Genomic DNA, 24,972 nt, shown 5'->3' on the forward strand with positions numbered 1-24,972 from the left:
CTCGAGCATCACCCTTTAGAACTAAAGGGAAGGCCCATACTTTGGTTGCTTCGTCATCGCGTCCTGTGACTAGGAAGGCCATTTCTAAGTCATCCAAAAAGTCCAGAGATTTCTCCCCTTTGTGCCCAAAAAAACTTGGAAAAGCCATGATAGGAAGATGTTGGCCTAGCTCAATACAAAATAAAGATGAACACGTCTAGGCCCAAGTCATATCTTATTAAGGGTAGAATAAATGGATTTACAGATGCATTAATCTCAGCAAGACGACGAGGGCCCAATAAGCCCCTTATAATATTTTGAAACCTGATCTTTGTGCTAACGATTATATGCACGGTTTGTCTAGCAAGTGGACGGATAGGTCCGTACAAGTCCCTATGGTTCATGGGATACACTTAGAGTAGAATGAATATGTGCACATTAAAGGAGATGTTATAATCCAAAATAGGGAGTATTATGGGATCAGGAGACAACAAGATCTCTCTCAACCTCTCAGCTCCAAAATAGAAGACCAACCTTTGCTGGAAATGTATCTTTCTACTAATGCACACATCCACCCGAATGTTTTGAACCGATTGAAAGTTGTAGAAAGTAGGAGTAGTCATTTATGCATTAACTACAAATTTACACTACAAACTTTCATGAAGCGTGTCGTTGAAGCTATGGCCTCTTAGATCCCACCATTCGAGAGATGCGAAGGATTTGCTCACCACTAATTAGCGTAGCTTTTGTGTGACCATCATCAGCCTTGTAAAGTTCATAGGCTTCGATAGCTATCTTTTCAAATTTGAGTTTTCTTGCTAGTAGTAGTTGAAGCGCATCACCATATGTAGCCTCTCGCCAATACCGCACACCATTGATGTGTAACTCACCCTCCAAAAACTTGTTAATCCCCGAATTTGAAAGCGCCTTCACCACTTGAAGACGAAGCTCCGTAGGGAGTGTCTTTACACTAGACACCAAGCACTCAACACAATGCCTTGACGTAGAGACTTGATGAGAGCAAGATTTCTCATGAAGCAAAGAAGGATGTGTATAATTAACTTGCTTTACCCGCATGCGTGCCGTTTGTTGATAAAGATCCTTCTTCTCTTAAGCTTCTTTTGGAGACCATTACGGTACTCTTGAGCGGTGAATCCCTTGAATAGGGTTTGATGAAGATTCCTCCTTAGTGATTTCTTGACAAACACTCGTTGAAGAAGAGGACAACTCCTTAGATGTTTCTTTCTTCATGGAAGTTGTAGAGCATAGCTTGAGAACTCCTCAGCGGGGGCACAAAAAATGAGGGCTGAAATGATGAACGGGTTGCCTCTTACCCATCCAACCTCCAATCCTCACTAAGAGAACTAAAGAGGGGCACCACCTAGCCAAAGGGAGGATGGGCTAGGACATCCATTTTCTCAAAGAGAATCAAGAGAACCAAGACACAAATTTACAAGAGAGAATATATGTACTAGACATCATATTGAAATATAAGAGAGAGAGATGAGAGGAGAGGGAGACAAGAGGAGAAGAGGTAGAAGAAGCTTGCCATTATGCTACATAATAAAAGAACTCACTCATAGCTTCCCTCAAAGAGATGAGGGTATTCTAAAATGCTCTCATGGACTTGTCATTCTCCCCTTTTCCCTCTCTCCATGGGCTCTTTATATATCCTCCATGAGGGATTAGATTAAGCTAATCTTCTTGATTAACATAATCCTAGATGATGTATGGCATCTTTGAAAATATGGAGCATAGTGGATGGGACAAGTCCCCACCTTGGTCATCATGCAAGAAGCCAAGGGTGGTGGTAGAAAAAATAGAGAAATTGAGCTATATTACAAGAGGTGGGTGCCCAAAGCACATTATTATAATATATTTACAAGAAGGATAGAGTGGAAAGTTGGTGTGGTGAAAGAGAGAAGAAAATTGCATGTAGCCAGCAGTCTGCGCCTTCGTAACTTCAAATCCGTAAGGAATTTGGAAAAAGTTTCTTCTGCAACTTTGTAGATCAGGTCCAAACCGATTGGCTCTCGCGGGAATTTTCTTGAAATTTGCTTTTTCTTGGGAGTTATTGAGATTATAAAAAAGGGCTTCCAAAAGCTGCTTTGACTTTAGTATCCCATATGTATATAAATACATATAAGCATGTGACAAAAGGGGTCCATGCTTGTAAGCTTTTGTGCAAGATCCAAATGACACCATGATGTGGATATTGACTTGTGTGCAAGGGTGAGGTGTCCTCTAATGATGGTGATAGATTCCAAATCTTAGTGATGCAGACGGAGCCCATGTGTAGTTGGAGGCTAGTCCTTTGAAAAAATCTATGCATTCACTCAACTCCTAGGTGTAATCTATTTTCATCTTCACTAAGATAACCATCCCTTTGACCCTTTACATTGACATGCCTTCTAAGAACTTGTTCCCCCCATTTGCTAGAGTTATCATAATCGAGAAGCAATGTAGCATACCTAGTGCTTGAAGAGTAAACCCAAAGTGATATGGTAAGCTCTTGATAGGGGCTTTGGCCAAAATTTTGTGGTAATAATCCGGGTTGTAAAAACCCGGATCAGTGGGCATCATTGGCGTAAAGCTTCCCTTGTTTCAAGGAAAGTTTCAACTACAAGATGTGCTTTATTTTCTCGAGCAAGGTGAGGCACCTACACATATGAGTAAAAGTGAGAAAAGGTGGATAGCTACTAAGGCCACTAAATACCGCTTGATAAATTATGTGTTGTATTGCAAAGGAAAGGATGCAGTGCTTAGAAGGGTGCCAACAGCAAAGGAGATTATAGATGTGATTAAGAGCTGCCATGAAGGGGTTTGTGGTGGACATTTTGCTCAAGAAATAACCAGCAGAAAGATTCTCCAAGCCGATTTTGTGTGGCCTAGTCTACATCGAGATGTGCAACATTGGTGCCGCACTTGTGACGATTGCCAAAAGGCCGGACCAAGGAAGCTAGTGCATGAGGAACAAAATCCCATAACTACATATGGCCCATTTGAGAAATGGGGGATTGATGCAATAGGGCCACTCCCACGAACTCAATCTGGCAAGGAATACATCATAATGGGAGTGGACTACATGACGAGGTGGGCAGAGGCTTCACCAACTAGTAGGATCACAGCCCAAGAAGTGGGAAAATTTGTGTTTGAAAATATTTGTTGCAGGTTTGGCACACCTTTGGAAATTATCTTTGATCGGGGTCCTGGTTTTAGGGCAAACCTAGTAGGGGAGCTAATGAAAAGGCTAAAAATCAAGCACAGGCATTCTACTCCCTACTATCCACAGTGTAATGGTTTGGTCGAAAAAGTGAATGGGCTAATTTGTAAGATAATTACCAAGCAGGTACACATGCACCCCAAGCACTGGGATAAAAAATTAAATGCAGCTCTTTGGGCCTACAGGACTTCATTTAGAACCTCGCTTGGCTATACTCCATTTCACCTCGTCTATGGCCAAGAAGCTTTGCTTCCTATAGAGGTGGAACTGGCCAGTTTGCGTGTTTTAGTAGCCAGTCAAGAGAAGAATCAAGATAAGAAGTTAGAGGAAAGGATCTTGAATCTAGAGAGGCTGGAGTTAGATAGAGAAGCAGCAGTCCAACACTATTCCATGCAGGCTGAAGAGAGGAGGAAGACCTTTAATAAGAAGCTGGCTAGCAAACACATAAGGGAAGGATCACTTGTGCTACGCTATGATAACCGCTTCGATAACAGAAAGGATGCTAATTAACTTGTGTTCAAGTGGGAAGGGCCATTCATGGTCATAAGGAGATATCCAAATGGCAGCTATAAGCTAGGTGACATGGATGGGAAGGTTCACAAGACAAGGGTAAATGGATGGCGATTGAAGCCTTATTTTCAAAGAAATATGAACACTTTGGAGCAGTCATTCAATGAAGAGCCACCAATGAGGGGGTGCAGTCCTCCTTGCTCTATTGGACCATCATTATCAAGCTAGAGGCATGAATACCTCTAGCCTAAGGGGAGGGCTAATGATCCGGGTTTTTTACAACCCGGATTATTACCACAAAATTTTGGCCAAAGCCCCTATCAAGAGCTTACCATATCACTTTGGGTTTACTCTTCAAGCACTAGGTATGCTACATTGCTTCTCGATTATGATAACTCTAGCAAATGGGGGGAACAAGTTCTTAGAAGGCATGTCAATGTAAAGGGTCAAAGGGATGGTTATCTTAGTGAAGATGAAAATAGATTACACCTAGGAGTTGAGTGAATGCATAGATTTTTTCAAAGGACTAGCCTCCAACTACACATGGGCTCCGTCTGCATCACTAAGATTTGGAATCTATCACCATCATTAGAGGACACCTCACCCTTGCACACAAGTCAATATCCACATCATGGTGTCATTTGGATCTTGCACAAAAGCTTACAAGCATGGACCCCTTTTGTCACATGCTTATATGTATTTATATACATATGGGATACTAAAGTCAAAGCAGCTTTTGGAAGCCCTTTTTTATAATCTCAATAACTCCCAAGAAAAAACAAATTTCAAGAAAATTCCCGCGAGAGCCAATCAGTTTGGACCTGATCTACAAAGTTGCAGAAGAAACTTTTTCCAAATTCCTTACGGATTTGAAGTTACGAAGGCGCAGACTGCTGGCTACATGCAATTTTCTTCTCTCTTTCACCACACCAACTTTCCACTCTATCCTTCTTGTAAATATATTATAATAATGTGCTTTGGGCACCCACCTCTTGTAATCTAGCTCAATTTCTCTATTTTGTCTACCGCCACCCTTGGCTTCTTGCATGATGACCAAGGTGGGGACTTGTCCCATCCACTATGCTCCATATTTTCAAAGATGCCATACATCATCTAGGATTATGTTAATCAAGAAGATTAGCTTAATCTAATCCCTCATGGAGGCTATATAAAGATCCCATGGAGAGAGGGAAAGAGGGGGAGAATGACAAGTCCATGAGAGCATTTTAGAATACCCTCATTTCTTGAGGGAAGCTATGAGTGAGTTCTTTTATTATGTAGCATAATGGCAAGCTTCTTCTACCTCTTCTCCTATTATCTCCCTCTCTTCTCATCTTCTCATTCCATGTAGCATAATGGCAAGCTTCTTCTACCTCTTCTCCTCTTGTCTCCCTCTCCTCTCATCTCTCTCTCTTATATTTCAATATGGTGTCTAGTACATATATTCTCTCCTGTAAATTTGTGTCTTGGTTCTCTTGATTCTCTTTGAGAAAATGGATGTCCTAGCCCATCCTCCCTTTGGCTAGGTGGTGCCCCTCTTTAGTTCTCTTAGTGAGGATTGGAGGTTGGATGGGTAAGAGGCAACCGGTTCATCATTTCAGCCCTCAAATACCATATACAAGAATATTGGGTGGCTGGCAAAATTTTCTATCCAGGGAGATGACGTCTCGTCCCATAGGAGGAGTGCACCCTTTGTGGCCAATTAGAAGAGTTCATGGGCGTGCGATGGATGGAGTCCATGAGCCAATCCACCACTTGGAAGGCACTACCCAATCTATATCTTCAATACTAGAGACAGGTAGCCTTCCAAACCTACCTACAATCTTGGAGCCTGAGATGGAGGCAATGATCGATGCATCGATTCCCATGGATGTCGAGATTTTTGATACGCTTAGAGAGGAAGCATCCATACCATTATATGATGGGTGCCGAGTATCTCACCTGAAGACACTGCTTGCACTCCTAAGTGTGCAAGCAAAATACAGGTGGAGCGATGCGAGTGTGACCGAGTTGTTCAAATACCTTGTACGTACGCTTCGTTGATTTCTTTTCGGCACTATTATTAAAAGCATTTGTGCTTTTTCAAGGTGTGGGAATTCTCAATTGAGGAGTAGGAATTCTCGAGGGGATGTAGTCCAAATGTGATGACATGTTTAGGATTTGTCGTATCTATATTTTATATGCAACAACTAATTTGAGTGTTTCAATATACAATACAAAATATATAATGCAGTGTGGTCGTACGCACGGCATTTTTGCATGAAGTATATTGAAAAAATGCACTCCACAATGGATTGTGGTATCATGGCAAGATTCGAGCAGGAGAGCAGACGACGAGCAACGGATCCAAACACGGTTATAGATGAGATGGAGTATTTTGAAAACTTGCAAAGTATTGTTATGGTGAATTACCGTAGCTTCTCCATGATACTATTCGATGTGCAGTGGTTCAAAGTGGTACTTGAAGGAGCTGGAGCAACAGTTCGATGAGGTCCATCTGGATTTCTCAAAATAGATTCCAAAAAAAAATGGACGGATTTGTGCGACACCTTTGTGTTGCCGGCCCATTGTGAACAGGTGCATGAACTCATTTGTTTGTTAATTGTATTACGACATGGTACATGCCAAAATAGTTTAATCTCTCTTGTACATGTTTATGAACAGGTAATCTTCTATCCAAACCCTCGACAACCTCGATGGTGGTATGTTATATCTTCAGCTCCCCGAAGTGTGAGACTATATGATCAAAGTGATGTTCCGAGCATAGATGAGGACAATATGCAAATAGAGGGGTTAATATTGCAAGGGATGGAGGCCACCAAAATCTTTGAGCATGAAGAGGAGCCAGCATCGGCTAACAATGATGGAAATACAGGAGTCCAAGAATTCTTTGAGAACGAGGTGGACTCATCCTTTTGTGGTGACATGTCTATCGACCTTCCAGTGTATGCGGAGTTGTGTTAGGAGATTGACATGGGACCATAGGATACTTCATACTTGGAGCATCCACTTACTCAATTCGTTGACTAATCGCTTAGAAGGGTACATAAGATATGCATTTTAAGTGAGATCATTTTTTTAGGATTTATATTACCGTGCTTTGTATGATTTAAATTGATTATGCTAACATCATTTTTTGTCTGTGCATGTGACCTTTTTAGGATGAGTCGAGGGATGAGCGATGAGGAGTTGTAGGATATCTTCACGTGCATGTCTCTAAATCAGACGGCAAGATTCAAATACATGGTAGACCAAGAGTTGTCTCAAACATCATTAGGCCGCTCTTCTAGATCTACTTCGGCACGATTAGATGCTTTGGCTTCAAGTAGACGAGGTCGATGCTCCAGACTTGGGCCAGAGGGAGGGAGTGCTTTAGGGTCAGGGGGATGCTATAGATATATGGAGGTACTAAGCCCCCGGTCCGCACGGGATACAGGTGCGACTCCTCGCTCTCGTGGCGGTTCCAGGGAGCATGGCTCAAGTGGATGCTGTGGAGGCACGAATGCGGTGTCTCCATCTCGTCGTTTTACTAGTTGCGTCACCTCCAGGATTTGTCACACCTGTGGGGATATCTACTCCAGTTACTTTGGTTTTTGCTCAACTGTCTGCAACAAGTGGTACCCCTGTGGGTGCTACTCCGATAGATACTACCTTGGTCGGTACACCAGATGTACAGGGGTCTCCTGGATATGCCCAGGAGCATGGACGCACGTGGGAGAGAACCAATCTTAGGCATATCCCAGAGGGATATGTCTATCTTGTCGATGATAGGTCAGGAGCTATCATCATGAATGATGAGGGGAGGAGGGTGATGGCTCGCATGAGAGAGTTGTGCCAACAAGTTTTTCGACACAACATCTTAAATCATTGGAAAAACATACCGAAGGGGAGCAAGGACTATATAGTAGCATCCTTGCATGAAGAGTTTTCGGTTCTAGCCACAGTGAATAGACTTTCTACGCACTAGATGATGGACTGCATGCGTGCCTATATGTCACACAGACGATCGGATGCACACAAGGCACTCAAGAGTGGGACTGCAAAGCTCGAGTGGCTAGACGCAGACGACTGGTACCGACTGAGGGAGGAGGCTACAGATTCTCCAGGACGTTGGAGTCAGTAGCGCGAGGCAGCGAGGGCACGACTAGAGGCCGGAGTGGTCCGTCATCTTGGGAGTGGCGGCCACAGGACTTATCTAGAGGACTTTGTAAGTTTTTCTTTTATTTTGCTTGCTTTTTTTTTTACAATATCCTTTGTACTGGCAATCATGTTTCTAACAATTAGTATGTTATTTTCTTTGTAGCACTCCATTACAAATCGTGATCCGACCGGCCTTGAGACTCAATATGCAGAGAGGCACGGTCTCACTGCATTGATTGACCGATTGTATAGACGTGGCGGCCCTGTAAGTCACTCATCTTTCTTGTATGTAGTTACCATGTTTAATTAGAATGCATTATTGTATGGTGGACTGATGTGTTGTTGTTTCTTTTTTTGCAAAGTCCATTTGATGCTCCTTTGCAGCGGGATGAGCTTTCGGATGGCGAGGATATGTAGCTCCCCCTTGGATCCCTGGATCTCACACACCCTTCTTTTTTGGTCGCCCTATCTGTGTAGACATTTTCTATGTAGTAGTGATATCTTGTCATGATTGTACCAGTCACTTTCATTATGCGATCATGTATTTATTTTATATATCAGTGTTATGATTTCAGTACACTTTGTTTTTGTTTACACGAGCATTGTACACAATACATAAACTATTTTATATGGCCCAAATAAATCACACAGTGCTATATGCTGCCCTACCACAATTTTTTTTCCCCTGTTATCGTCGCTATTAGCATCGCAAATTTACCTGCATGCATCGTTATTTGCGTCGCAGAGCGTCGTTATCAACGTCGCTATTTGCGTTGGTATCAGCGGTATCAGTGTCGCTATTTGCGTCCGACGCAAACAGTGACTCTGATAACGATACTGATATCGACTATTCTATGGCATCGCCAATAACGATGCTTTTTATGACAATGGGGGTAAATTTTTTTATTTACATTTTCGTCGCTTTTAACGTCGGTATAAGGCCTATATCTTGTAGTGTATATTACTGTGTGCAGAAGAAAAGATATAATATAGATATGTATCTTTATTTTTTGATTTAATGTATGTGTGTATATTAGTGCATGCTTAAATGAATTAATATTTTCATGTTCTATATATTATATATATATATATATATATATAATTACTTATCTTGTTTGATGTATTTATAACATTTTAAATATTTTTTAATGTATATTGAAGGGATGTATTTATTAATGCTTCTCTATCCTATGAATATCTTATATATAAAATATAGATATATAGATATTTATATGCGTTTATTCGATGTGTGTGTGTGTGTCTCGATTTTTTGTTTAATGTACATGTGTATATTGATGTATGCTTAAATACATTAATATTTTCATATTATTGGTGATGTCTATGAGATGTGTGTATGTATATAAAATTAAATGTATGCATGTAAACTTTAGTGTATTCCAAGTGTCTCTCTTCCTCTCTAGGATATATCTTGAGGGTTAAAGTTATGTTTTCAAACCTTCAAGTGAAAATATCATGGTTGCAAGTATATGATTTAATACTACTCATCATACAACTTGGACTCAATCCATCCATAGCTAAAATCTTAGTTTGACCATGCTACAAGTAGATAATTATCATTTATATACTCTTTGATTATAAATTACCTATCAATTTTTAAAGTTTACATGTGCCTTACTATTTTATAGTATACATTTTGTGTAACATGGAGCATTTTGAGTTATTTGGCATGAGAGACAATGGCTCTATCCCTGATATTGTACTTGCACTCCTAATGATCTGATAAATGTGTGCAAAATGAAGGACATGGCTGGAAAGAAATCAAGTGGTCCTAATCTCAAACATAGAGGATATCATAATTGTGTTGGATCCTTCAGGATCTTACACCACTTAGATACTATTGATAAGAGATTGAAGACTCAGACCAAAAATCAAGGTGCTTAATCTCCTTTTTAAGGAACTTTGATGATCATTTGAAGTAGTTTGAAAAACATTACAAGAGAAGGATGATAGCAAGTTGGCTGATGTAGTATGTTTGCAAAGTAAGATGGAAGAAATAAGGGGATACATACGAGAGACGTGTGAGCACATTTAGAAGTATTGGCCAACTAAAAATTCTTGAGATCGTCTGAAGAAGCTCTATGAACTTAGCAGAAGAAGTACCTGTATTGAGGATGGAGTATCGGAGCTACTAGGTTGCACATATGTTTATTTGTGCAGACAAATACTAATTCTCTTGATGTGTAGGTTGCATCATTCAAAGTCTATCTCAATATATTTTCTGCCATGTTAACCCAAATTAGTCGTAACATGGCTTCATCCTGAATGCAATAGTTTAGTAGACATTTATAATCATCCTCTTCATTTGGTGAATGCATATACTCTTATGAAGTAGTGGATTTTAAATTCAATGAAATTTAAAATTTGAAAAGGTTATTATAATATAGCTTCGATTAAATAATTATCTACTACATTGGGTTATTGCTTTGTCGATTATGTTATATTTTATTTCAAAACTTTTCCTTGTGCTCTTCGTTGTTTGCAATAAGTAATCATATTGACATAGTGATATATTATATTTCTCAGTTCTTTTGGACCCATTTATATGTACTCTCAGTATTCCAATCATATCATTCATTTTTGCTTCTTTGGTTTTTTTCATGTATGGTGATGAATCATCATCACTTCTTTTTCTTACATTGTATTTACTTTTTCATTTTTGTCTACCATAGTTCCTTAATCTTGGATTATGATTAATAAATATGCACATACATACACACTGATGCATGTTTGCACTCATACACACACACACACACACACACACACACACACACACATTTATTTACATTTAGTATATGTAAATATATTTATTTTTGTGTTTTTTTCATTTAATATTCATATGACATTCAAATGATATTCATATTATATGAGTTTATTGCACACAAAATATAGAACTTCCTTTCAATGAAGAGTAATGCACTTGATGTGCAAGCTAACTCTTTGACAGCTTGTCTCGATAGATTTCTTGCATTGTTAACCCTAACAAATCATCATGCAAGTTCATTCTAAAAGCCATTCAAACACTTGGATATAGTATCTCTTCGAGTCCTTTTTTTGTTTCCTTTGAAGAGACTCCAATATTTTAGACTGATGTGCTCCTAGATAATGACACTATATCAATAATGACACTATGTTTTAGATTGATGTGCTCCAATATTTTAGATTGATGTGCTCCTAGTTAATGACCCTATATTCTGTTTTTATTATTCCAAAATTGATATCAATAAGTTTTTTTAATGTTTTGTTATTTTAGGTTGTCCACTTCAATGGTGCTCCTAGTACATTCTATGAGTACCAATCATATATTAAGTGTGCATGGGCATAATCTCAATGAAACTCAAGGTGAGCATAGGCACACTGTAAGGGTTAGAGCATAGTTGCAATGGTTACATCTCCTTGCAAGAGATAGACGTGAATACAATGCAATGCAATAGCTGATATCAGCAATTGATGTGCTTAGTATCCAACAAGATGAGACCGATACAAGTAATAAGTGTTCAAATACTAGGAGTACCACATCAAGAAGACAATCCAAATAGAAATGATTCATTGTTTTTTCAACAACCAAGTGTACATAGTATTAATATGCTTGTTGAGATTTGTGAGTATTGTAGGGCAAAGCTTGGGTGCTCTAAAACCAAAATTGTGCATTCTATTTCAATTGGAAAACATTGTTGTAGGGGCGGAACAGTGCTCATTGCCCCTACAACAAGAGCACAACCTTTGCCTAGTTTATTAGTTCCCTCATATGTATAGAGTGTAGGGTTGAAAAAAAAAATAGTTGTGTACAATACCGCTTTGGCTTTCGTTTCAATGGGTACCAACATTTATGAGCTTTTGCCTCAATATAGAAGTGGGTATAATTTTCGAGTTCATAGTTCAATATACCATCATACAGGTTCCTGATAACCAAGTGAGAATGGAGGTCAAATACCAAATTTTACACAACTTTATATTTATGATACAAACCATGAGCTATCAAATCGCATGGGAGTTGTGATCAAGGGCTTCAAAAAATGATGCATGACCACAATGTTTATGCTTTAAAAATATTTCGAGTAGTGGGTGCCAATTTTCAAGTCAATCCTTCTATTGAAATAAGAATGACAATCTGTAAGAATCGATCCATTTCTACATAGTATTTTGTCCCCACAAAGAGTGAAGTTGCAACAATTGTTCCTAGACAAGGTGATGATGATGCTCTTGAATATCACAACATTTAGGTTTGCATTAGGCAAGGGCATTAGATTACTATATCTAACTTCCATAAGGCATATATGTCTTTGTTGTATGTACTTTTCTTTCCAAATGGAGAGGATGGATGGCATATTCAAGTTCCTTATAGGTATGTGTGGATCCTTATGTAGATATTCAAAGTCTCGCAAGCAAAGATTATGCTATTCAATTGTAGTATTATGCTTATTGACTTCGAATTTGTGATGACACCAATGCATATCTCTTGTGTGGTGGTTGCTTGCTACAACAATACATTGTTTATGCTTATTTTAGTATTAAGAATTGTAGATTGACTTGGTGTCAATGTAATCGGGGTAACTTTGCCAACTGAAATGTACATGGGATTGGCTAATATGATAAATGTAATGGATGAAAATGATAATAATATTAATAGAGTTTATGTGGACAGGAGAATATTGTTACCATCCTCATTCACAGAGGTAGACCTAGACTCATGTACCAGTTGTATCAGGATGCTATGACAATTGTGCATAGTAAAGGGAATCCTAATTTACTTATCACCATGACATGTAATCCTAAGTGGCAAGAAATTGCAGATGTTGTATTGCCTCGAAAATCTGCATATGATTGACAAGATTTGACTGCATGAATTTTCATGAGAAACATAAGGATATAATGAAAACATCAAACAAGAAGAACCTATTTGGAAAAGTTACTAGGTATGTATCTGTTATAGAATTTCAAAAGAGAAGCTTAACTCATTCACACACACTATTGATATTAGAACCATAATTTAAGCCCTTGGAACTGCAACATTATGACATATTTATATGTACAGAGCTTCCTGATAAACAAAGATTTCCATCTTTATATGAGACTATTACTAGATGCAATGTACATGGTCCATGTGGAGCTTTCAATGCAAAAAGTCTTCCAACATGATCAATGGTAGATGTACAAAGGGCTATCCAAAGAAGTTCATGCATGAAAATATAGTTGATAAGAGGGGTTATCCTATGTATAGATGACAAAATGATGGGAGAAAGCATAATTCAAAGGGTAAAAACTTAGAAAATCAATGGATGTACCCTAAAACCCTTACTTGATTTCCAAGCACAATATTGCTCATATAAATGTAGAGGTATGCTCGATATAATTACTGTAGTAAGGTATTTGTAAATACATTTATAAGGGCCATGATCATGTAACTATTAGCTTTACAAGCATGCATGATTCAACATATACTAGAAATGATAGGATAGATATTGATGAAATTGAGAGATACTTAGATGCACTATGTGTTTCTACTTCTAAAGTGTGTTGGCAAATATTTGAATATAAACTTCATGATGAGAAACCTAATATTCAACTATTGCAAATACATTTGCCTGGGGAAAATAATGTTTCTTTTCATGACATTGATAACATTCAAGATGTGATACAGAATGAAAATGCACCAAAAACTACTCTCACAAAGTGGTTTACTTGTAATTGCATACGTCTTGAGGCTTACACCATTTTATATGAAGACTTTATGATGTATTGGGTTTGGAATGTGAAAAAAAAAAGTGGACAAAGAGAAAGCAAGGAAATACATATGTTATAATATATTTCGTAGTTCCTACGTGTGGAGAAAAATACTACTTGTGTCACTGAATGTAGGGGGTGCACTTCCTTTGAGGCATTGTATATGGTTGACAATATAGTCTATACAATGTTTAAAGAGGCTTGCATGGCCAAGGGTTTATTAAGACTGATGATGCATGGAAATTGTGTTTGCATGAGGGTGCATTAATGCAAACATGTGCACAATTGGGAATTTCGTTTGTGAGTATTTTGGTATTTTATTCACCTTCCCAACTTTGTGTGATTTTGGAAGAGTTCTTGGAACCATTAACATAGGATATACTACATCTATTGTGTTTAGAAAATCACAAATTAGTTTTCTTGCAAGATGTCACTAGTAATTAAGGGCTTCTGTGTGAACTTGGACGTACTTTAATTGACTATCATGGACTCCCTACTCTAAGAATGCACGTCCATTCAAATCCTTACATATTTGATGAGCAAATGTATGAAAGAGTGGAAGAAGAGAGAACATTCTCACAAATGGAATGTATGCTCAATGATAGAAAACGAAATTTCTTCATGGAGATAATGAATGCTATTAATATTGATTGGGTAATGGCTTCTTTCTTGGATGGGCTAGGAGGTTGAAGAAAAGTGTTTATGTAAACATATGTGTTTGCAAGGCTTCGTAGTCAAGGTTGCATTGCCATAGCTACATCCTCAGGTATTATAGCATTGCTTTTGCCACACCAAAATACCATTGCAAGCAGATAACAACTCTATGTGTAATATACCTATTTAAAGTAACCTTGCAACATTGCTAAGAGAGACATGTCTTATTTTTGGGATGAAGCCCCAATGATGCATCATTACAATTTTGAAGCATTTGATAAAACTCTCAAGGATATTATGTGTCATGATAAGACATTTTTTTGTAAGATTGTTTTGCTGCGTGGAGATTTTGGGCATGTATTGCCTATTATGAAAAAGGGTAACCATGAGGATATTGTTGGTACAACTTTGTGTTGCTCTAGTTTGTGCCAACATATCAAGGTGCTGAATACAGAATATGCAAGTGACTATGAATGAAGACCATTATATTGCATGGTCGTAAGGTATCAAGGATGGAAAATATCTAGTATGTGGTAATAACATATTACACATTCCATCTACAATGATATTGAAGGGAGGATCGATGCATGACTTCCTAAAATTTGTATGTCAAAATGTGCATTGCTTTCATGATTACCACTCATTCTTTTAATGAGTGAGCCATTCTTGTGCCTTGACATAATGATGTGGAAATTTTGAATAACCATGCATTGCAATCGATGCTAAGAGAGGTTAAAGAATACTAAATGTTGATTATGTTGATAAGAGAGAAGAAAACACCTTCCTGTATAGTATCAAATATCTTAATCCCCTTGACCTTGATGGTGTTCTTCCTTCTCATGTACTGCTACTAAAGATAAATGCTCCAATAATCTTGCTCAAATTTTTGAATCCTTCAAAAGATTTATGCAATGGTACAAGACTTATATGCAAGGCATTTAACAACAAGGTCATTGAGGCAAAGATAAAAGCAAGCACTAATGTTGGGGGCACAATATTTATTCCAAGAATAACTTTTATCCTGACTACATTGGAACTTCCTTTCTCAATGAAATGTTTGCAATTCCCTATTAGTTTGGTATTTGCAATGATGATTAACAATTCTTAAGGACACTCACTATCATTTATAGGGTTATATTTGAAAACCTCGCTCTTTACACATGGACAACTGTATGTCGCATTATCAAGAGTAAAGTGACCCAACTATTTTCAAGTTATACTTAATGAGAGAGAGGATATGGTGAATGCTACCATCAACATTGTGTATAAAGAAGTTTTGCAAAAATTATTGTAGCCTCTCAAAAAGAAGCTCTTATTTGATTTGGTTCATTTTTTTGAATCGTGCTTCTTTATTTCCTTCATTGTTCTTAGGGTTTATTTTTAGATTGCAAGGTATATTAACTTTCTTAAATAACATTTTAATTTTGATAAAAATAATTTACTTTATTTCTTTTCTAATATTTACTATTTTATGGATCAAACTGTTTTTGAATATTTTTGTGCATCAACTTACCAAATGATATTTCATGGGGCATTGCACACTATGGCTATCAAAATGACATTATCTGTGCAACTCTATATACATGCATATACCGATGCTTGAATAAAAGCATATTTAAGTTATTTAATTTAATATTTAATCTAAAAATTGTGTATGTATAGATTATTGTGCACAAAATACTTTTAAATCAATAATTATTTTTATTTATATTTTTTTCATTCATTGTTCTTGTATTTACTTTTTGATTATGATGTGTATTAACTTCTTGTTTGTTCTTAGGGTTTATTTTTGAATTATAAGGTGCATATTAACTTCTTATGTTATTGGGGTTTGCTTTTGGATTGTAAGGATAAAATAAACCCCATGAATAAATAAGAACACCTTACCAATTTTGATAAACATTTGTAATTTTTTGTATTTTCATAATTCTCTTAGTAGATGGCTTAACTAGTTTTTGAATATTATCCTGCATCGCCTTACCAAATGAGAAATCAAGATGCATTACACATTGTGGCTACGGATTACATAATCTATAGAACTTTGGCCAAACTAATTGAAAGATTGCCAGATGATGGATTTACCATAGAAATATTTCTTTGTATATAGAAATTCTATATTTTGGATATGTCCAATGCTATTATGTTAGACAAACAGAAGATGATTACTTCATATCTCACTCCCACACTAGACATATACCAAACGACTGGAGCAAGTGGGAATTCCAGGATTTGTCATGTTTCATTACTTTACACCAGTTCCATCCAAACTTATTGATTGCTCAAAGCTAATCGTGTTATGCCCCTAGATAGTACTTACTCACTTTCTTCGTAAATGTTTTATTTTATAATACTTACTCACTTCCTTCATACATGTTTTATTTTCATTTTCAAGTGTTGCAACACAGTTTGGAAGAGGGCATGTCACGGCTTCACCATTGCAGGTTCCACATTTATATCCACTTTGAATAACTCTACTAAGAAAAGAGGGATTTCTTTTCAATATATGATATAAAACATTATGTCATGCTTTCTTACATATTTTTTTAAAATTATGATTGGGATGCTATAATGATAATATTAATTTTCCTTAATCCATCTTTTTGTACTTGTATGGTTTAAATCAACAATGTTTGATGGCTTTTCTTTCTTTTGTATGGTGAAGTCAATAAATTGCAAGAATGATGTATTTTTGAAAATCAAGTTACTATTTTAAGAACTGATATGAAAGTGCAATACATTAACCATTAATAATGCAAGTGTTTCACAATGGTTTTCGAGTCTCTCATGCTTTGTTTTTTAGTTTTTAAGGGGCCTATATACTAAACTTAGAGGTGGCATTAAAAATTGGCATGGTAGTACTAGCTTTCAGCTTTATGTTCTTGTAAGTCATTGTGGGTTGTATAGTAGAATGTGGAGGCTTGTCCAATGTTGATCATGTGTATGAGGTGCGCCTTCATTTTATCCCAATAGACCATGGAATTGTTGGGGTTTCAAGTTTTTAAGTTAATGTTGACATGCTTTATATGCTAGCACGAATCCTTTAACGTCACATGTTCTACTCACTTTTTGTATTGCTTATGTCTTTCGCATGCGTTATGATTCCTAGTAACTTTGATGACATTGTCCTTCTAGTTGTAGTATGTGCTAGAGTTTACACAAAGATACACTAGTAATTGGAAACTATTGAAGTACACAGGGGTGCAATTTTTATTGTTCTTGGAAAATTCAATCACCCTCACCCTCACCATCCTTCACTCTTCATATGGCAATACATCAACATAAATTACTGAAGAGCTTCAAACTCTTTCTAATTAGATTTGAGATTGAAATGGTCCCATAGTTTCTAGGGGGTTTGATGTTTAATATAGAAGGCTTCTTATTGTGTTTGGTTGGAGTAATAATTTAGCTTAGTATCAAGTTGAAATGCACCTTAGTCAAGTGGACTAAGTCAAGGCTCATTAAGGTGAAAGGGTCCCATAGTTTCTATGCATGATCTCTTATCTAGGGGGTTAAGAACTTGAGTCAAGTGGAGTAAGTCAAGGCTCAATAAGGTGAAATGGTCCCATAATTTCTATAGATGATCTCTCATCTAGGGGGTTAGTCTACTTTTGATGGATTTAATATAGAAGGCTCCTTATTGTGTTTGGTTTAAGTAATAATTTAGCTTAATGTCAAGTTCTTGGAATGAACCTTAGTCAAGGGGAGCAAGTCAAGGCTCATTAAGCTGAAACGGTCCAACAGTTTCTATAGATGATCTGATCTCATCTAGGTACTTTTGATGGATTTAATATAGAAGGCTCCGTATTGTGTTTGGTTTGAGTAATAATTTAGCCTAATGTCAAGTTGGAATAAACCTTAGTCAAGGGGAGCAAGTCAAGGCTGCAGTCTTGTGGGGTTAAGACTCGAGAATACAATAGGCCTCACTACGACGAAATGAAGCATGCATAGATTGTAAGAGAGAGATCTCAGTTGCGTTTGTATATATACACACACATTCTGCATTCGCCTATGATCTCAAAATCTCTCTCTCTCTCTCTCTCTCTCTCTCTGCCCATTGACTTTCTGCGCTTGTAGAGCCTGAACACACACACACTCTCTCTCTCTCTCGGAGTCTTTCTCACAGTCTCTCTTCTCCCTCTCTCTCTCTCTCTCTCTGTCTCTGTGTCTCTCTCTTTCTCTCAGACAGACACACACACACTCTCTCTCTCTCTCTCTCTCTCTCTCTCTCTCTCTCTCTGCCCATTGACTTTCTGCGCTTATAGAGCCTGAACACACACAGACACTCTCTCTCTCTCTCTCGGAGTCTTTCTCACAGTCTCTCTCTCTCTCTCTCTCTCTCTCTGTGTCTGTGTCTCTCTCTTTCTCTCAGACAGACACACACACACACACAGTCTCTCTCTCTCTCTCTCTCTCTCAGACACACACACACACACACAGTCTCTCTCTCTCTCTCTCTCTCTCTCTCTCTCTGCGAAAGGCGCAATGATCACAGCATTTCCTCCAAGAGGTTATTGGCTGCCGCTGGTCCTCTTCGCCTTCATGATCTCCGTCGGCTTTTCTTCCATCGTTCCTGATTCTGCAGCTGCTCTCAGAACTTTGACAACGCCCGCCGACCACCACCTGCAACATCCTGTCGAGTCGACACTCGCCGATGACGATCATCTCCAGCGTCGCCTTCTCTCTCTCAACAAGCCCGCCCTCAAAAGCATCCAGGTCGTTAATCCACAATGCAATTTACACGACCGTTTAGCTGGTTCTTCTCTATCGATGGCGCTAATAAACACCAAAAAGCTCTTCCTTCAACCAACGGAAGCAAGCATTGCACGGAGGGATACTAGGATATTTCATGGATTTATTGCGTGATCTTGAACTTAGACCTGTGGATAGTAGAGATGGTGAATTAGCAAGCATTGCAAGGAGGGATACTAGGATATTTCATGGATTTATACCGTGATCTTGAACTTAGACCTGTGGATAGTAGAGATGGTGAATTAGCCACCAAGCTAGCTAATGTGGAGAGAGAGAGAGAGAGAGAGAGAGAGAGAGAGAGAGAGAGAGAGGCAGGCCTTATCTTTTCTTTAAGAGTTCTCAAACCTTAGCACCTTTATGTACCTTACATATGGATGTGCTTTTGCCTAGGAATGGAGATTTTAGAATGCTATGGACTAGGATACTTAGACCTCACATTTTTGCGTGTTTGTACTCTAATATACTTGCACTAATTGGCCTCACACTTTTGCGTCTTTGTACTCTAATATACTTGCACTAATTATCTTATTCTTTCATCTCTACAGAGTCCAGATGGGGACACTATAGATTGCATCCCTATTGACAAACAAGTAGCATTTGATCATCCACTCCTCAAAGATCATAAAGTTCAGGTGCCATCAAAAATCCTTCATACATGCACATTTCTTTGCCATAGGTTTACGTACTTGATAATGCCAATCTTAATTTTGGAAATATAAATGGTATTCAAATTACAGTAGAGAAATTGGGAGTGACATACCTTATTTTTATCAAGGTATATTCGCAACATGGATATATCCGTGCTCGGAAAACATTAAACCATGCACTTTGGGACATCCATCCATACTTAGGTCTACTATTTTGTTTGGATTTAAATAATATGCTGGTGGAGTCTTTACACATCATGATTGTTAGACGTCAAGCTGCAAAATTTTGTTTATACAAGTCTTACACACATTTTTTGAGATGCAGATGAGCCCTACTTCTCTCCCTTGGGAAGATAGATCATCCCCAATTAGTACAAAAGACAAAGGTGGAGAATTAAAGGGAGTGCAACCATTAAGACAATTGTGGCATAGCACCAATGATTCTTGCCCATCAGGATTTATTTCTGTGAGACGCATCACAAAAGAACATCTACAAAGGGAAGCTCTTTATAAGCAAACAAAGTATAAACAATTCCTCACCCCCAAAGTTGGAGAAAAAAAGCAAGAACCCCCAGCAATTGCTGGGCATGAGGTTAGTAAATTGATTTTGTAATTGCAAGAAAAGTTTCATTCTTTTCTATTACAATATTTACAAATTAGTGGAATGTAATAATCAACCTTTCCACAAACTTACTGATGTCAACTCCCAACTCCTTCAATTATTGCCGGCAAAAGACGATTTTATGAGCACATCCTTGCATGCTTGCTTAGGTACTTGTATATTCTATTGAGAACTTACATGCATGGATACATACATGCTTGCATTCATAAATATGAACATACATATCATGCATGGATATTTATGTATACACATGCTTGCATGGCAATATGCATATATAGATGTAGACATGCATATACATACATGAATACATAGATTTTACTATTTGTATATATGCATGTACACACATAAAACCATATGTTCATAATTATGAATGCATAAATAGATGGATGCATAAATAGATACTTAGGTGCAAAAATATGCATGCAAAGATACATCTCATGTCTACGCACAAAAAATGTACCTTGGGGCAATTAATATATGTGAAAGTGTTCAAGGCCTATTTGAAAAATCCCTTATCCATTATTTTTTCATAAATAAAATATACCCTTTTTCTATCCAATATGTGAAGAGCATGCTTAGATCATGGATGCAAAAGAATATGAGCAACTACAAATTGCATCAACTATGTCATTAAGGAAAGTCCACAAACTCTTCAAACTCCATAGTTGATATGGCCACTCATTATGTCTGTATAAGTCAAGTAAGTTTATCAACAATGATACAATTTCCACACTTTGTGATCTATTGATACATACAGGGGATTAATTTCCACACTTTGTGATCTATTGATACATACGGTCTATGATAGTATATATGTGCACATATATGCATGTAAGTATATATCATACACGTATTTGTAAGTGCACGTGTGCATATATATGTAGTTATGCAATAATGCATGCATGTTTATCATATGTAGATGTGTATATATGGATACTGCGTGCATATATTTGTCTATATATATGAGACCCATATGAGAGGACATGTTATTATACAAACATACTGTTGTGCCTATGCATGGATGCGTGCATATTGTATGTATATTCTTGTTTGGATATGAACATACATATGTATGGACATGTAGCTATGTGAATATACATGTATGTATTTACGTATGCTTATCCATCATACCATAGATATATGTTTAATTTAAGCAAAGCCTATTCACTTTTTTCTCCATGATAAATATGTTTTGTGTGAGTGTGCAAGGCTCTTAATCCTAAAATTTTACTAGGATCTTGAAGCAAACCTTAATGTCATGTGCTCATGGAAACGTTTGCATAGAAACCTTACTTATTGCTTGAGTAAATGATAAGGTTATGAAACATAAATGAGGTGCATATGTCTAAAAGTTCATAGCTTATGTAGCTACACTTGGTTATATTATTAAAGCACTAAGAAAGATTTACAAAATAGGTTCATATTTTAACTATTCTAAACATATGTTTATTTGAAGTATGCGGTCAAACAAGCAGTTGGAGATTCCTTCTATGGGGCAAGTGGCATTTTCAATTTGTGGAGCCCACTTGTAGGTTCTACTGGAGAGTTCAGTCTAGCGCAATTATGGCTATTTCAAGGCTCATACCAAGAGGAAAACCTTAACACCATTGAAGTGGGTTGGCAAGTATGTTTATATCCTCTTTAATCACCAATATTGAAGCGTAAAACATTAGAAAGTAATACTATAACAATTAGCTCTTATTGACAAGTAAAGGGAGCATAGACTAATACAATGGTTTGAATAAATCTTTCGTTTGTCATGAATTGTAGGTTTGGTATGGCAACAATTACCCACAAATATTTGTATATTGGACAGTAAGTGGATCATTTTCTTATAAAATATGTTTGCCAAGAGGCATCTTCCTATTTTCTTTCTTTGTCTATTGGATGTGAATTCAAACGCACCAAAGTATATAATCTCATTGTAAATAATTCTACCTAGAGATTGAACCATATGAAGAATCCTAAATAATCAATACCATCTAAATAAATAGTAAGTACTAAATATTTGGCATCTAATCTATTTAGACTCATAAACATTTCTTTTTGGTTTCCACTAGATATCATTCATATTTTTCATGCTAAGAAATAATGATTCACAAGTTTTTCATTGACTTTTCTTTAGTCTAAGAAAACTACCATTTAATGTCTACAGAGCGATGCATATAATGATACCGGATGCTACAACCTTCAATGCTCAGGTTTTGTACAAACCAGCAATCAAATTGTACTTGGAGGAGCATTATCCCCTGTGTCAGCTATAGATGGTCAACAACAAGAGTTGAATATCTTAGTTTTCAGAGTAAGATTCTTCCCTCTTTATATTATGGATACATGTGGATAGTGTGTGCACCTCATAAGAACACACATTATATGCATGCATGCCCACAACTTGCACAAGTAGTCTTCTATGCACAAACACATGCATACATGTACATACATATATACTTTACTCAATACAATCACATATACTTACATTATCCTTGATTAGATATAATTTGATTATTCTTATTTTTAGAACTAGCCTTCTCTATGGCTAAGTTTACTATGAGAAATGATAGAAATTTTTTCACTTCTACTTATGTATTCCTACTTACATGTGCATGTTTTGCATGCACCTACCCTTCAACATTGATGACATGCTACGGTTGGCATGAGTTGTTGTCACTGATTGGTGAATTTGACTAATTTAATATCTATTACATAACCCTTAATTGCATCATGTAGCTTGAATAAATAAAGTACTTGTAATTGACTTGTAGTCCCCTTGTAGTATCATGTAGGTTTATAGGATATAATTCTTCATCATTGTAGACACACACACACACACACACACACACACACACACACACACACACACATGCAAATATGTTTACATATGGAAATAACCAAAGAGTACCAAACAACCAAGATAAACCAGAAAAAATATTTTTCTCACAAAAACTATTGTTTTACATGTTGAGATAAAGCCTCACAAAATGTGTGTGCATCTTGTGTATGGGCACACTCCTTTATTGGTTACTAAGTTTACAATGCCATGTAGGAACCCTCAAGTGGAAATTGGTGGTTATCTATAAATGGAGAGTATGTAGGGTATTGGCCAAAGTCCATTCACACTCTTCTTCAAAATAATGCAAGCACTTTACAATGGGGAGGAGAGATAGTAAACAATGAAAATAATGGACAACATACAACAACACAAATGGGCAGTGGCATGTTCTCTGAGCAAGGTGTAAATAAGTCTGCTTATATAAGAAACCTACAATTTGTAAACTCTAACTTCACTTATCAAACTCCAATTGGCTTGATACCTATCATTACCAACACATCATGTTATGACCTTGAGCTTGGTAACTCTAGTGATTGGGGTTTGAGCTTTTTCTTTGGAGGTCCTGGAAGGAACCTAGCTTGCCCCTAATTGAACCTACATGTATACAAATAGATAAATCTAGATCTATATCTGATACTACCACCTCCAATGGTACTTGTATATTGTGATTTTTGGAGAAAAATAGAATATCAATGTGTCAAACTTGGGGTTCTAGATATATGTTTGCATATCTACTGCAATGCATGAATAATGTACCTAAAAATTTATGTATCCATTTCTAAATAAACAATGAATGAAGTAGATCATGAAATATAATTTTCTCATCTAAGGAAGCATCACACTAAGATTGAATCAAGAGTTGAGGGAAAACAAGATTAAATGTTCAAGATAGAATGGAGAAGAATACAGCTTCTTTACTACTTGAAAAATATCAAAAAATTAAGTAAATCATGTAGAAAAATAATGTAGGAGTAAATTTGAAGAATTGCATTATAAAATATACATTAGCACATACTATTTGCCACATAAATTATGAACTCTAGCATAGAGTTCTTTCTTGCTATTGTAGTCAATATCCTAACATGTTGATGTGACAAGGATACTTCCTCTTTCATAAGTTTTAATTTATGAAAACCTCTTCAATTGTGATAGAAACATTCCAATTGGATGCCAAGTTTTCCAATAGCTCAATAGAACCACCCAATCTTCCAAAAACTACCACACACATGAGTCGAGGGCTATTTGATCTTCCAAACTACTTGTAGTGGTTGCATGGACTTAACCAAACCAATCTTGGTCATCCTGTGCTACTTTAGTTCTAGTTCATGTTGCACTCTTTGGAGCGAGCCTAACATGAAGCATGGAAGAAATCGTATTGGTCCATCGAAGTCACTACAAGATATAGACCTCATACTGACATTCAAAGCAACGCAAATGTTCATCAAAAAAATTGCCACATTGTCTCTAAAAGTGTCGATATAAGCATCTCTACAAAACCATCGCTATTTATGTTGCTATTTTTGTCGCTTTTGCGATGCATATAGCGGCTTTTTACGATGTATATTGCGATGCCAATAGCGATGCATAGAGGGAAATTAGCAATGCTAATAGTGATAGTTACAGAGAGAAAAAAATTGTGGCAGGGCAACAAGCTACCCTGCCACATATAGCACCATGTGTTGTATAATATTCTACAAATGAATTACATGTTGGGTACGTGGCAATGGTCTTCAAGATGAGCGCAAAATGTACATGAACCCACAAGACTAATATACAAAATAAGTACAAGATCGCTGATGAAAACTCATGACATTACATGGAACCATGGAGAGAGAGGAGAGCCAAAACTAACATGAAATTCTATCAATAATTATCA

At 37.0% G+C, this 24,972-nt stretch overlaps 1 protein-coding gene across 2 annotated transcripts; it reads left to right on the plus strand.

Moving 5' to 3' along the window:
• The first annotated feature begins 18,761 nt into the window (after positions 1-18,761).
• LOC148025982 (protein neprosin-like) lies at positions 18,762-23,745 on the plus strand. Of its 2 annotated transcripts, none has more exons than XM_087692169.1 (7): positions 18,762-18,961; positions 19,543-19,629; positions 19,970-20,236; positions 21,723-21,890; positions 22,037-22,081; positions 22,422-22,568; positions 23,310-23,745. In XM_087692169.1, the coding sequence occupies exons 1-7, from the start codon at positions 18,788-18,790 to the stop codon at positions 23,682-23,684; spliced, it is 1,263 nt and encodes a 420-aa protein (XP_087548295.1). In that variant the 5' UTR covers positions 18,762-18,787; the 3' UTR covers positions 23,685-23,745. The 2 variants fall into 2 exon arrangements, with proteins under 2 accessions (XP_087548295.1, XP_087548296.1); XM_087692170.1 differs by having other exon boundaries at positions 22,468-22,568; positions 23,310-23,448.
• Positions 23,746-24,972: the final 1,227 nt, after the last annotated feature.

Source organism: Lygodium microphyllum, chromosome 14, assembly GCF_053477565.2.
Source record: "Lygodium microphyllum isolate KBCC chromosome 14, Lygodium_microphyllum_v1.1.10, whole genome shotgun sequence".
Taxonomy (NCBI): domain Eukaryota; kingdom Viridiplantae; phylum Streptophyta; class Polypodiopsida; order Schizaeales; family Lygodiaceae; genus Lygodium; species Lygodium microphyllum.

Excerpts from the sequence above, each read along its gene's own strand:
- LOC148025982 (XM_087692169.1), top strand. The coding sequence starts at position 18,788 with ATGATCTCCGTCGGCTTTTCTTCCATCGTTCCTGATTCTGCAGCTGCT. Across the intron at positions 18,962-19,542 it reads CCGCCCTCAAAAGCATCCAG|AGTCCAGATGGGGACACTAT; the intron begins GTCGTTAATCCA and ends TCATCTCTACAG. Across the intron at positions 21,891-22,036 it reads CCATTGAAGTGGGTTGGCAA|GTTTGGTATGGCAACAATTA; the intron begins GTATGTTTATAT and ends CATGAATTGTAG.